At 35.7% G+C, this 15,006-nt stretch overlaps 2 protein-coding genes across 2 annotated transcripts in view; one reads left to right on the top strand and one right to left on the bottom strand.

Moving 5' to 3' along the window:
• Window positions 1-15,006, top strand: part of LOC137248763 (putative trypsin-6) — a 497,034-nt gene that overhangs the window by 301,619 nt on the left and 180,409 nt on the right. The window lies entirely within an intron of this gene.
• Scgdelta (sarcoglycan delta) overlaps window positions 1-15,006 on the bottom strand; it is a 113,421-nt gene that overhangs the window by 33,166 nt on the left and 65,249 nt on the right. Inside the window, exons 4-6 of the mRNA XM_067779667.1 lie at window positions 10,640-10,770; window positions 6,222-7,281; window positions 2,804-2,924 (exon numbers count right to left, since the gene is read on the bottom strand). Of these exons, the coding sequence (XP_067635768.1) occupies window positions 2,804-2,924; window positions 6,222-7,281; window positions 10,640-10,770 (1,312 nt within the window). The remainder of the gene's footprint in view (window positions 1-2,803; window positions 2,925-6,221; window positions 7,282-10,639; window positions 10,771-15,006) is intronic.

Here is a 15,006-nt window from a genome sequence, read left to right as displayed (position 1 = left end):
TGGATTATTTGATGTTTTTCTGATAGTTTCCAAAGCTACGCGGACCTGGTAAAAAATAAGATTTTATAAGCCAAAAACTTTGTATTCCCATCAGCTAAATCTATAAGCTGAAATTTTTTGAGACAAAAATTACTGTCACCTTTCATTTTTACACCATGCTGTTGTTGTTGTTGTAGCGAGAAACACACTCCCCGAAGGCCTTGGGGATTGTTATCGATGTTGATGATCCTTTGTCGGATGCAGATCCTGTACGTTCCGGTACCAAGCCCGACCATCTCGGGAACGATTTGTTATGACCACATGCGACCTTTTTGGCCATCATGCCCTCCCACCCCCTAGATCCATGAGGAGTTCGGGGTCGCCAGAGCCCGGCTGTTAATGAAACAGTGTTTGCCACGGATAGGCGAGTTTGACAATAGGGTTTGGAGAAGCTATATATTACGTTGGCAACCTGAAGGGGTTGCGGTACACAACCCCTTGAATCTGGTATTTTAGTCGCCTCTTATGACAGGCATATCTACCGCGGGTATATTCTGACCCCTTAACCCGCTGGGGTACGGGGTACACCATTTACCCCTTTCTCCTCAATGAGCTCATTTCTACTCAATGGGTCTACGTTCTAACGCTGGGTTTACATATGTAATTATTGGATCTTGGGACCGTATATAGTCAATCCTGAGTTTTCGTATTACAAGCCACCCAAGTAGTCATCCTCGACTTCGTGATATTGTGTGATATTGTTCCAGAGTCTGTTTCTATATTCCTTAGTAGTGTCCAATATAATACAATGAAGATTCAGCCACTCAATTCCATTAACTAAAACTTTTTCATATCCATTCGGAGGCTCCGTAATTCTGGTGTAATTAAATAATTGTCCGCACAATTATTACCTAATAAATGGAAGTAATGCCGGAGGAATAAACGGTCGAAAAATGAAAGTAACCCTGAGGGCCTAATCTTAAATATATATTTGTTTTGTACGTAACCCCTCCTAAACAGCTGGGAATCGAACGAGCTGAAGTTTGATACCGGTGGAATTTTCGTGAAATTTGGTACAGCGGTTCCTTTTGGGCAGACTTAATATCTGGAAACTTTTCTCTTTGAAAATAGTTCAGAGGTCAGTCTATTGTGAAAATCGAATTTGTGGTGCCCTTTTCTTGAAGCTTGGTACTTACATTTGTACCTCCTTGACTAGCTTATTATTTGGGAAACATTTGAATGGAATGATTGAGATTGAGATGAAGTAAAATTGAGGGAACTTGAGTTAGAGGAACTTAGCGGGAGTAAAAGAGATAAAAATCGAGAAAGTGAAGGATACTGAAGAGAGCCTGGGATCAAACTTAGCTCAAAGAGTGAAGCTGAAGTTTGCAAACAATTTTATTTTTTAGGAGCTACAGCATGACAAGTGCTCCTATTTACTGTGAAAGTAGACACATGAGAGAGATGAATATTATTGGTCTTAATTATCTCTCTATAACTTATATGTTAAAACTTATGCAATTTTTAATGTTTTAACCTGTGTTAGTGTCGTATAGGTTCTTAGTGATTTATAGAAATAAAGACATGGAAATCGGCCGGATAGGAGAAGCAGACATTCCATATTTGGTATATAGATTCCATATATGAGAAAATTGAGGACACAGATCTAGAAGGAGCGGGGTAGTAGATGGAGTGGAACTGGGAATGAGAGTGGTAGTGGACTTGTGACTGGGTGTGGAAGTGGCGGCAGATGTGGTTGTGAGAGTAGGAATGATAGCCCAAGTATAAATAAGAGTGAGGGTGAGAGTGGTAATTGGAGTGAAAGTGCGAGTTTGAGTGAGAATGGGGTTGGAAGTGGAAGGAAGAGAAATGAACTTAGGGACAGATAAGAAGTAAAAATCAAAGTCTGGCAGATACTCTTGTGTCATATAAAAAAGGAAATAACACCCGCACATAAGGGCATAGACCGCAGGCGTTATCTTCTTGTGCGCCATTTCATATTTCAGGTTTTCACGACTGTAGTATTTAATATGGTACTGAAAAAAATTAATGCTGCAGAAGGAATTATGAGGGCGAGTATTGTGAAATGCGACTACATTTTTTAATATTGACTTAATCCTGTCTGGTTTTATTGCATCAAGGTTTGGCCTATAAATAAGAAATATTTTGAAATCATCAAATATAATCGGTTCCACATACTTGGAAAATTTAAATAAATGCCTTAGTAATTAACGTCATGTTCACAGTTTGTAAACTAATGACTATATTTAATATAATTACAGAAAAATAAATATTAACATACGGAAAATGACAAACAACTATTAGTCTTGAGGGAATATATTCAAAAAACTTATATAAGTATTTAGCTTTAGATCGTTTATAGAAAATAAAGGAATTTATCAAAATAATCTCAGTATTTGTTAATTTATGCAGAATGAATATTAATAGGGACATCAACGTAATAAATTACATGCATAAATGTCTTATCTCGACTCATAACGTTATCAGCATGCAAATATTATCTCACTAAATGTTTGCACATATGTACGTACATTTATTTATAAATATGTATGAATGTTAAATGTAGGCGATTATTCGCAACGCTTGTAGCATACAAATTGTGTCAAATCATAGACGAACAAATTTGCATATCATTCGCAAACAAGAAGATTCATACACGTACCGCCATTACACTCCCAAATTATAGGAGGGAATAAGTAGTTACGCAAAACATCAACATATATTTCCACATACTGCGTGTGCGTGTATGTAGTTTCATTTAATACACAGTGACTTGTCATTGCTATGTTCACACATTACTTACCTATCGCTATTGGCTGACCATGCCTTGAGCGTATTGTTGATGCACGCAACATATCCATAATAAGCGCTTGTCCAGTGAGTTGTATGCCACCTGGCACTATTTTCAATTGACCCATGCCATCCTGCAAATTTTGATATGATAAATACAATTGAAGGTCAATTAACAACAATTGCTGTGTGTAATGATGCAAATGTTTATGTAAATCAATTCAAGTGACTATGGTGCGCCACGTCGTATGAGTGATGTTAAATAGCCAACGTAATCGAACTGTCAGGAAGAGAGATATGCTTTTGGGAAGTGTGGTATAAAATATTTGTAAGAATGATTTGAATCTCATGAAGAAAAAATTTAGACATCATAAAAGCTAGGCTAGTATAAAAATCAAAATTTTTATTGGTGTATTTTAGGGACATCCGAATACATACGATTGTGTGGCACTAAAAAATACCTGTGAAGTCATACCATTTGTATAGTAGATCTCGAAGATCTAAGAATGACTGCATGCAAAATTTTCCCCGAATACCTCCAGGGTCGTGAGTTGCGGACAAAAACTCAGCTTTTCGCACCTTTGCACTCTTGCGTGCTCACAACCTTGTTGGGTATAACCCGATTTTCAGTTTCTATAAATAATAAGGTTATACCAACCCTGCATTGCATCAAAGCTGGAAATTGATTATGAGTTCAATAAGTATTCATTTTCTTATATGTTGTTAAAACTGACTCAGTAATTTAGATTTTAATAAAAACAAAATTTGTAAGAAATTTAAAATTGCATCAAAACGACTAAAAAATATTTACTTAGCCCATTTTTTTTTAGTTTGGAATCGCCCTTTCCAGACTAATATGACTATAATTTTATTATCAACCAACTGATTTTAAACCATTCCTCAGTTTTGGATAGACAAAAATTAATTGTTTAAATGGCATACACAGTACTGAATTCGATATCTCCAACATTAATACTTTATACTAGCGTAAAGGCAGATGCCTTTATCTACTCAGCCAAAAGAAGGCCCGCCGCTAGTTTTGCAATTGTTCTCTAAGTATTGCCTTTTTGGTGCTATTCCTTTATACATATATTAGGAAATTGTTGGATATTTCAAGCTCAATATTCAACTCCCAAGAAGCTAGTTGATGAAGAAGTGAAATTCAGAAACATGTCCTAGTAACCATCTTTGTAATTTTTCTCTAATATCAATAAAAAAACAGTTGCATAAAGCAATATGAGCATGTCTCATTTGTTAAATACATATACTAATATTGATATAGTAGTGAAAAGGGGAAGCACTACTTATAAAGCACTGCTAAAAGTCCAATGTTACGAAGCTCTTGAGAGCGTACCTATAAATATTCCACACAATAAAGATTAAAAACATATAGAATTAGTATGTACCTAATTGTGTATAAAGGAATAGCAACAAAAAGGCAATAATTAGAGACTAATTTCGAAACGAGCAGCGGGCCTTCATATGGCGGAGTGGAAAAATCATCTGCATTTACGCTAGTATAAAGTATGAAGGTTGGATATTTCCAGTTCAAAACTGGTAAAAGTTTTAAAATCCATTGAAAACTGCAAAAGTTATAGTCATATTAGTCCAAAAAGGGCGATTATAAACTAAAACAAAAATGGGCTAAGTAAAAATTTTTTGGTCGTTTTTATACAATTTTATCAATTACCTTTTCATTATTTTTACAAATCATCTTTTCATTGAAATCTCAATTGCTCTGTCAGTTTCTACTACATGTAAGAAAGTGAATGCTCATTCAACTCATAATCAAATAAAAAAGGGGAAAAAACCGGAGAGAAACTGAAGATCGGGTTATAGGTCTTCGAAAACTACTAGAAAAATGGGATAACTTATTAAGTATTTTCAATTTTATCTTTTTTTGTAAAAATGGGGTATTTATTTTCTAATTGGCCAAAGATAGTTATTCCTCGACACAGAGATTCTAAACAATCAGTTTTGAAATACTTAATATATATATTAATGCTATTAGTATTATTATGGTTTTCGTCTTTTTTATAATTTTTTTGGAATTATATTTATATTTGTCATATTTGCTTTGTATTATTTAAGGCTGATTGATGTACTACCTAAAAGACTCGAGTGTTATTTCTACAAATTGTTTATACAAATAATTAAATAAAATAATAAAACAATTTGAAGAGACTAGTTATGTAAATTAGGAGTTTGAAGAAACAAAGTTCCCCGGTGCAGATATTGTTCGTTGAGCTAAGAGATAATTCGTTGGGGAATTGATGACATCACAATCAAAGTACTTTCATCTTCTTCCTGGTTCCATTTAGTGAGTGAACATCCGCTCTACTAATGCTGCAATAAGAGGTATTCACTGTAGGTATCGGAGAGGGCGTGAAATCAATACCTATAACTGTACTTGACTGAGTAGCCATACATTTTAATAATTTTTTTCACACCGCCATTTATTTTAATGCTATGAACTATAGAATTATATTTAAGTTTTATTGGTTTCGCCATATTTTTGTTGAATCGAACGAAAAGAGAAATTTTTTTATTTCGAAATTGCCTTTGCTTATTTTTTTCCCAGTCTAGTGAGGTTGAAGGTTGATCTGGCTGGTTCGTGAGGACTTCACATAGACTTAATGGGTCCTTAGTATTCCTATTCTAGTGAAAAATCCTATAAAAAAGTAATCCAATGAGGTCGTCTTTAAGGTAAGCAGAACTTTGTTAAAAATAATAATAACTTTAATGATATTTAGTGAAAATTTTGAAAAAAATAAATAACTTTCCTTATTCTTCTTCAATTAAAGTTCCATAATATATTTTAAACTGGGCCGTTGTGGACTCATTGAAATTAATGGAACTTATTTAAATGAAACTTCATACGATCAAATATCATAAGATCAAACGGAAATTTCCTCAATTGCAAACTAACCTAAGTCATAAACTCAGTTGAGCTTTTGACCATTTGAAATGGCCATTAAGCAAATTGATCTTATGGTAATTTCAAGTGGTCTTAACATCAACTGAAATTTTGGCCATTGATCTTATGTCACTCCATCGTGGAATGGCGGAAAATTCACACTTAGAGAGTAATGAGTAGAATAAATAAATAAATAAATATAAGGCGCGATAACCTCCGAAGAGATCTAAGGCCGAGCTTCTCTTCCAATTTGCGTCGTGCTCCTCTTGATTTTCCCTGCAAATTGGCCGGACGGGACCTACATGTTTTATGCCGACTCCGAACGGCATCTGCAAAGCAGATGAGTTTACACTGAGCTTAGCTTTACTAATTTGATCGTTTACATAAAAGTGTACTGCTGATTTCAGCTTAAGTATGCAGTGTGGCGGGCTTAAATGAAGTTAACTTAAAATCGCACTGAAAACCAGCCTTTTAAAAGCTAAGTATAGTGAATATATGTATGCTAAGTACTCACCAATGTAAAATCCATCACCTTTAATATCCACAGTGTCAACACCAAATTGGTGATGATCAACAGCATCAGCAGCACCAGCAAGCCATAAAGGCACTTCTTACGCCAGCCCACCAATTCCAAATGTGCACTCAAATTGTCCATGTATACAATGTTGTTGGCGTTATTATTGCCACCTTTGTGTAATGTACTATTATTATTGTTGTTGCTGTTGCTGTGATTACTACTATTGCCACTACCACTCGCCGCACTATTTGTGGTACTAGCAGCACCTGTGGTCATTCTCTTAGGCAACGGCCGACGTATGAATATTTGTTGTTGTTGTTTATGTTGTTGCAATTCAGCTTGTTTCACCTTGACTGTTACACGTTGCCGTTTGTCGTGGCCGTTCAGTGGAAAGTTTGTTGCTTTATTTGTACGACTGCCAACAATATCGAGAGTGTCAACGGCATAAGCGGCGTGTGGTATTGTTGTTGTTGTTGTTATGCGTGGCAATGTACGATTACGCGATGTTGGATGTTGGTTTGCTATTATTGCGCTTGTGACTGTATTGTCAAAGTGAGTCGCAACACCAACACTAACACTTGCCACAATGCTTGAATTACCGTCGTCAATTGTTGAGTTTGTTGTTTTTGTTGCCTTCACATTTACACTTTTTGGCAAAATCGATGTGCTTGCCACGTTTGCTTGTTGCACGTTGGTATTTTCGATGTCGGCACGATTAGGTGAATTTGAATTTAATTGTTTTTGTTGTTCTATTGGTTGTGAATTATTAACAAATTTTGCTTTTTCAATCTCATTGCTAAAATTGTTGTTGTTCTGATTTTGATTTTCCAATTGTTGTTGCAACTGTTTTTGTTGTTGCTTTTCACGTTTAAATGTTGCTGTAGGCGATGTGAATCGAAAGGTCGCCACTGTTTCTGTCTGAAGTTCATTTGATGTTGCACTTTGTTGTTTTTGTTTTAAATCTGGTGATTGCTGTGAAAGAATTTGATCATACAATTCAGTTTTGTTGTTGTTGGTAGTTGTTATTATGGTTACTGTTGTAAAACCGTTTAGTTTGCTGCATTTTTGGTGAATGTGGCATGATGCAGTCGATGTGGTAGGTTAATGAGACATGAAGTGGGGTTATTTCATTGTGAGCGCATTGAAATTATTTCACATGAAGCAGTTGTAGTAGATGAATGTGTTTGCATGCCGTTAGGGAAAGGAAAATTACGAAATGTTAGAAAAATCGTAAGACTGAAATAAATGTACTTTTTTGTATTTTTGTTGTATTCGCTTTAAAAATGTTAGTCCCATGGTGAAGGGAATCTCTTATTCGACATGCAGTTTGTCAACGTAGTGAAGTCTCATGTGAACTCCATAGCTCCCGACTATGTAGAAGAGTAATTTAGGAACTGCGTCGTCAGTGATTTCGTTGAAAAAGAAATGCAGGCTAAAATATACTACATAGAATGGAAAAGGTTAGGTAAAGTTAAGAGGGCGTTGATGAAACCCTCACACAATTATACTAGGAGACATTTTTTTTTTAGTGAATGCCCTCAGTGAGTGCTTACTTCCTAGTAGTCCTCAACGAACCACTTTCTTTATCTACTAAACTTATGTAGGAGAGAAATGCGCACTCCCCTACCTCTGCCAGGTTGTGGAGAAACAGTGCTGCAAGAAATCTGGGTGGTCTTACCTGCAGTCCTGGAAATCGGCAGAGAAAAGGTTTAATTTACTGCTCTTTGTCCACATATCTGCAGATGGAGCTTGTTGGTATACGCCAACGTCAGAGCATCGGTGTAATGGTGCAATCACCTGTTATGACACTCGTAAGTTCTCTCACTGTAAATTTTTTTAGCTTGAGAATGAAGGTAGTTCCTTTCCCAACCAAACATTGGCATAATCACCTTGTGACATAGCCAGCTTAGTTCATACCAAGTCCCTTGCCTTGCGAAAAAATTCCTGGCTGCCTCATCTGCAAACTCATTCCCTATTAAATAAACCTGTGCCAAGGTACCCAAAAAAAGAGATATTGAGATACCGCGGGACTCGAAAACCCTTTAAATTACCCGATTTTTTCACGGTCAACTGTAATTCCTTTAAGGCCTGGCTGCCGAAAAATTCGTTACATACTGTCTGCTATCGTACAGTCCTGGATCAGTCTGACTGCTCTCTCTATGGTGTAGACTTTCGCTTGAAGGACACTGCTTAAGTCAGGAACTCAGTACCTGTGCATATTATCAATGCAGTTTAGCTCCGGTTGCCGGAATGTACTGAATGCATTTGCAAGCAAGCCGGAAAGAAGAACGAGCTAATAAAGAAGATTCGGACCTGCACATCGAGAGACGAGTGAGCTTAAAGCATGAAACCATGTCTTTGGAAATTGCAAAGCAAATAATTTTGGGAAATGGTAAGAGCATTACAAGAAGAGGTGAAGTAACTTATACGCTTAATTGATTTAAAAATGAGACTCTGGGTTACATAGTTCTAGATTATGGAGGGAACTAAAGCTGTGACTCTGGTTGTGGTCGAGAAAATAAGCAAAGTAACGAAGCAGAACCAATGTTATAGATCTTAGCAATCCGCATGTGCGGGCGTCCACCGGAAGGTAGATATACTTTAAAAGGAAGCTTCTTAGTGTCGTTAACAGATATCATGCAAATGTAATGCTCCTTCTACAACATCCGAAATTCATGTTATAAGGATTCGAGCACCTCGATCCGCAGAGAGAGATAAGCACTATATTTTCCAAATAAACGAGAAAGCGGACATAACCAGATTTTCGGAAAATGCTTTAAGACGTTTGAAGTATTTATTACCTGCTTAGAAAAAGAAAGTATAAGGACAATAATCGTAAAAACTTAAAGCAGGGGAACTAGAAAAGGACCTGCCGAAATTGAAGGTAATGCAACAAAATGGAAAAACGAAGGCGTAATAGCGGATATGTTTGGATGGAGATAAAAATAGTAATTACAGTGCGAGTCTCACAAATACGCCTGCAACACTGTGAAGTGGCGTCGATGAATATCCTTCCGAACCTATAGTAAGTTTTTTAGATGTGATGGTGGTAGAAAAGTAATGGCTTCCATGTATGTAGAGAGGTTCCTGGACTCAGCTTTTTTTAAGCAAAGATGAATAGAAGGGTAGTTGCTGAAATCACATATTCTACAATCCATGAGCGTCCTTTCCTGTCGCAAACGCAAAAGTGACTTTCACCATGTACGGCTTAAATACCCGTTATACTTATAAGGAAGATCTGCCCAAATTTTTCAATGCTTTAAAATTTCAGCATTTAACACGTGAAGTGTTAGCCACAGAGAGAGAAAGTAGCAGGATCTTGCAATGCTGCAACATTCTTTTAATTCTACAACCCTATAACAACGCCACCGCAGAAGAGCTTAGACCGTTCATTGCACTAATAACCGCGTATGTAAAAGCTTTTTCATTAGGAAAACAAAGGGAAGAAGCCAACAGCCATGCATAATTATTTGAAGTACCAGGGTCTATGCAAAAATTATAATTGGAAAGACCGTAAAAATTTTACAAAGTTCAAATAACCCTGTTCAGGCGGGATATACCTTGAAAGGGGCTATTTATGGTGATAGCTTCACTAAGATGAACAAATGTGGCAGGACGACTCTACCTTCCGTATTCATATTTCCAGTTGATTAGTTTTGTTTTCTTGTTTTTCCGACAGGGTGGTTAATTGATATATATTGGAAAGATTTTCCATCATCCCTTGTAAAACTTGGTTTGAAGACAAGTCGATTTCGGCGTTGCGCCATCATCAGTGTAAGTTTTCGTTCAGAACGACGAAGGGATGACGGAAAATTGTTCCAATATACATCTATCTCCAGTTTGATGATAGGGATGCTTTGCCATACAACAACACAATCGCGTATAACGAAGTCGTACATGTTGAAAATAGCAGTTGAGCTGAATCTTCTTATATAAGGAAGATAAACTTTATTAATTACTAAACTATGCGGCAATTTTAACAAGAGGCTTTGATCAAGGGCTGGCGGTAAATAATTTTATACGAGTCAAGTTAAACAAAAAAAAAAAAAAAACACATTTGTATCGTTTTCTCCGACCCGTCTAAAACCATCTAAACCAATGAGCGACAATAAAGACAATTATTTTAGTAGTGTAATCTATTGTGAAATTTAGAGTCTTCCCTTATGGCTGTCAACAGTTCAATATAATATTTTACAACACATATAAAAGTCAAAATTTTTTATTGCTTTTAGTTCTTGTGCCAAAAATGCTGATCACAAAAATTTTGTTTATTATTCTTGCGTCCAAGTGGCGACAGATAGTAAAAGAGAGAAGCAACTGTGCCGTCTTAATGGCGGCTAAAGATCTATTTAGGAAAGCCAACTTTATGTGTACAATTAGTATTGAATAAAAATATATAAAAAAAATTTACTTACCAAGCGCTCAATTTTTGATTGGAATTCGAATGGCCCATCAAATATTTCGTATCATTGTCAATTTGTGGTGCATCAGTTGATGTGGGTGAGATAGATGCAGAGTGGCAACCATTTTTAGTATGGTCACTCAGCTGCAAATAAATAAAAACTTGAATATTAAGTGAGTCATTTAGACATGAAATTAAATTAATGTATTATTTCAGTATTTGCCGTAACTTCGTGTTTTAGTTAAAAATATTGTAAATGCGAAAATCAAAAAAGTGCTAAAAATATTTTTGCAAAAACAAGATAGTATTAGGTTAGTTTGAACTGGCCGGTCCATGGGGACCTCACATAGACTGATTGAGTCCGTAGTGTTACCAGAAGTTTGTTTTAACGACCAAATTGAAAATCCCTATCAAAAACCAGGACCTATGTTATAAAATAACTCCGTCCTCTTGGCAAATACTAGAAGCTTCTTGGGACTTAAGCCACTTGCTGCTTCTAGATCTGACAGCTCTATCACTCCTAATAGCAGGAGTCTTAGCCTGGCAAGCGCAGGGCACGAGCACAGAACGTGCTCGATCGTTTCCTCCTCCAACCCGCACTTCCTACATCTGCTATCACTGACCAAGCCTAATTTAAAGCATGTGACGCCAGAAGGCAGTGTCCAGTCAGAATACCCGTCATGAGTCTACAGTCCTCTCCTTTTAATGATAAAAGCAACTTTGTTAGTCAAAGGTTGTAAGACCTACACATAATCTTCAACACTTTACAGCCCCTCGCTTGAACCCACGCCTATCCCGCTTGGTCGATCATGTGCACCTCTCGCCTTCGCTTAATGTCGCCCTGTCTAATTGGGACGTCTACGGAGCAAGCTTCAAGGGATGCACCCTTTTTAGCTAGTTCATCCGCTTTTTCAACCTCACCTAACCTAAGATAGTATTAATTAAAGCTACTGATTTTAATCAAATAATCTATATCATTAAATTTCAAAAAAATTTATTAGGCGTCGTTGTTCACACATAAACATCTATTTACATAATTACAGTTTAAATTGGTTTATTGTTAATGACACTAAGCAAAAACTGCATTTACATCGCAGATCATTTAATTTTTTTAATAAATTATTTTATAGCTGTTGACTTAAAAACTGATTGACCTGGGAATCAGTCATGTACAGCAAATACTTCTAACTATTATCTAAAATGCATTCGAATTATTTAAAAAAAAAAACAAGAGAACTGCAAACGTGTGCAGATTAAGCTTTCCGTTAAAAAAAGATTGCTTGGCTGGGCAGAATATTGTAATGTATTTTGGGAAATAGCGACTATTTTGCAGCTTCTGCTAACTTTTGAATCGCTGAACTGTCGATAAATAACGCCAATATTCAGTATTAGAAAATGGTCTTTATTTAGACTACTCTGGGAATAGTACAATTTTACTTCAATATCACGTCCTCAGCTTGCGCTGCTTTTATACTCTATGTTGCCTCATCCGCATATTTCTCCTAAGGTATAGACGTTTAACTTTCCAGAACTGTTGCATCGGATACTTGGTTAGTTAACTATATGTATGTGTATGTGTGAGTAACAACTTCGACTGATGACTACATGTGTGTTTGTGAGATATCTTTTCACTTCGAGCTGCTGGTTATGTGTGTCGAATATTCTTCGTTGCCTTGAACATAAGCGTAACTGCTTTCCGTTTTTGTTGTTTTGATTATTTACTAACAGCCTAGTGATATCAAACCTTCGCCAAAATATAGTAAACTATGATCTAAAAACCACCTGTGCAAAATTGTAGCCGTATTGGATGACTTTTACAGCCGATTTGCTTTTGAAAATTTGTAAAGCCATATGCATTCAAGGTTCAACGTTAATTTGTTATTAATTTATTACGTGAACTAGAAAACTAAATTGGGAGGGTAAATATCGGTAAAAGTGTACCTGGTCTGAGATTTCGCGAAGTTACACATTCGGAAAACCAGAAACCGTCGTAATAACCTCAAAATTTTAAGCATCTTGCAAAGAACTGCGAAACCGGCTTTCATGCGAACGACTTTCCCTACCAAAATAACTCAATAAATAGTAGGAATTTTGCCTAAATTTTGATGTTATATTAAAGGTTAATCAATTTTAGATTACACTTGTTGAAACTATCAACAAATCAGTTCAAAAATGGAAAAGTTATAGCGAATTTTGTAAAATGACATGCTGTACAAAAGATCAATAAAAAATTTGATACATAAAACACATGAATCAATTACTAGAGGTTTCTTTTCCAATGATGACATAGCTTTGACACTCCTTTGGGAAATCTGGACGGGTTGCTTTTACTAAGTAAGGAAAATGGGGTATATTTCAATCCTCTTCTGCGAAATTTGTAGTAGAAAAGTATCTTTAGTAGTATATTAGTAGTGATAATAGATTTGTAAGTGCCAACAGGTTTTGGGGAAAACATTCACTTCCAACTAATTATTTCGTTAAATGATATAGACTTATGTTAGTTTGGTCATTCTTTCAGAATTTGTTTGAAGAATGCCGTACGTTAGAATTTTATTCAAAAATACTAAAATTTTTTTTCAAAAACTCCATATCTGAGTGCAAGTTCAGTGCATTTCGGCATAAGAGGAAGTTAAGAAAAATTCTTCTGAGATAAGGCGTTCTTCAACCTAATTCTGGTATAGGGCGATTTTATGACAAATCCTGGAGTGGGAAGTTTTTGAAAATTATTTTGAGATATGACGATTTTAAACAGACAGCCGACAAAGGGTGTTACTCTACTCAGCCGCCGCAATGAACTAACAAAAGAATACAAGAAAATGACTTATTTTCTTAAAGTTTTATATTCCAGCCTTGACTTTGACAGAAGAGCTAAGCTTTTGTGCGTTCCTGCTACAAAGGACTATTCACCTTTTTATTTTGAAATTTCGGAAAGCTCTTTTCCGTCAAGTATTCATGTGCTTCGTTTGATATTCGTTCGTTTTATACTACCTCACGAGGTCGGAATATATCAAATAAGTATAACATAATATTCCAAATATAAATCGATTCCACAAATTCTTAAATAGCGATGAATGTTCCGAATATACGGAATGAATAATTTAACATACTCAATGAGTACATTTCGTTATGGCATCTCCATTATTTACTAATGGCATTTTTAAGTGAATCGATTTATTAGTCTAGATTTTGACGTTGAACGATGCATTTTGTATTGGTTTAGGTTTCATGTGTTCATAGGTTTACGAAAGTGCACGATTCCTTGGTGTCCGTACTTTTCATAAAACCTATATTCAGCCACACTAACAGATCATGGCATAGTTAATAAACTCATCATAAAATGAAAAAATTGTTATAAAATTATGCAGTTCAGTACTTATCGAGTATTTGTAAACTGATTGTTTCCTATTTCTATTACTAATATTTATCGAAAAAACGCAAAGAAACAATACAGTTAACGGATGCCAATTCGCGTTGGGCTAAAAATGGCTGCAATTGTAAACAAATTTGTTAGCTGAGCCAACCTCTCGCGATTGAATTATGCATAAAACCCACACTAGTATTCCTATGAAATTTTTATAAAAAAAAGTTGATGTTTTTGAAATAAATTTTCCGATTATATGTGCTGTACAGTCTCAATAGACAAAAGAAGCTATTAATTCGCTATAACTTTCCTATCTCTCACCCGATTTAAAAATGATTCACATCAGTAGCATGTGAGTATGATTGGGATTTCCTATCCCTCAAAATTTGCTATCTCACAACTGCAACTTATCCGTCTGCGATTCTGAATTGTGCTCTGTTTCTCGAATTAGTCTAGAAATGGCGAGATCTTATGGCGACAGCGGATCGTTAATATGGCGACAATCATTTTCTCTGCTCTGTATAAAAACTACATACATATAATCTCCTTTCAACTCTGAATTCAGAGGCCGAAACCCCTCTTTTCATAGGTTGATTTATATATTGGCTTATAAGTTTATTAAACTCAGCGTGCTTTATACACAGGGTATATTAACTTTGATTGGATAACGGTTGGTTGTACAGTAGGGCGGTTCGATTTAAAAATCGCTCATTGCCCTGTGAAAATCGTATTCTAGGGATCAAAATAAGAAACTTTGCCGAAGGAGCCATATCTCCAAAACGAATTCTGACGCTAATTTCTAATAATTTTTTTTAATTTCTTTTCTATTACTAAGTTAAATTCGTTTTTTCATTTATATATGTTCGGACTAAATAAATTTCTAAAGAGAAAAATAAACCCCAAAAAGAAAAAAAACATAGGCATTTCAAAGTGGGATTCTTCAAAATTTGCCCCTACGACCCAAAGGGGGGGGGGGACATCAGAATTCGTTTTAGAGGTATGGTTCCTTCAGAAAAGTT

This window comes from Eurosta solidaginis, chromosome 4, assembly GCF_040869045.1.
Source record: "Eurosta solidaginis isolate ZX-2024a chromosome 4, ASM4086904v1, whole genome shotgun sequence".
NCBI classification, from domain to species: domain Eukaryota; kingdom Metazoa; phylum Arthropoda; class Insecta; order Diptera; family Tephritidae; genus Eurosta; species Eurosta solidaginis.
This window is presented reverse-complemented; position numbering and strand designations above follow the sequence as displayed.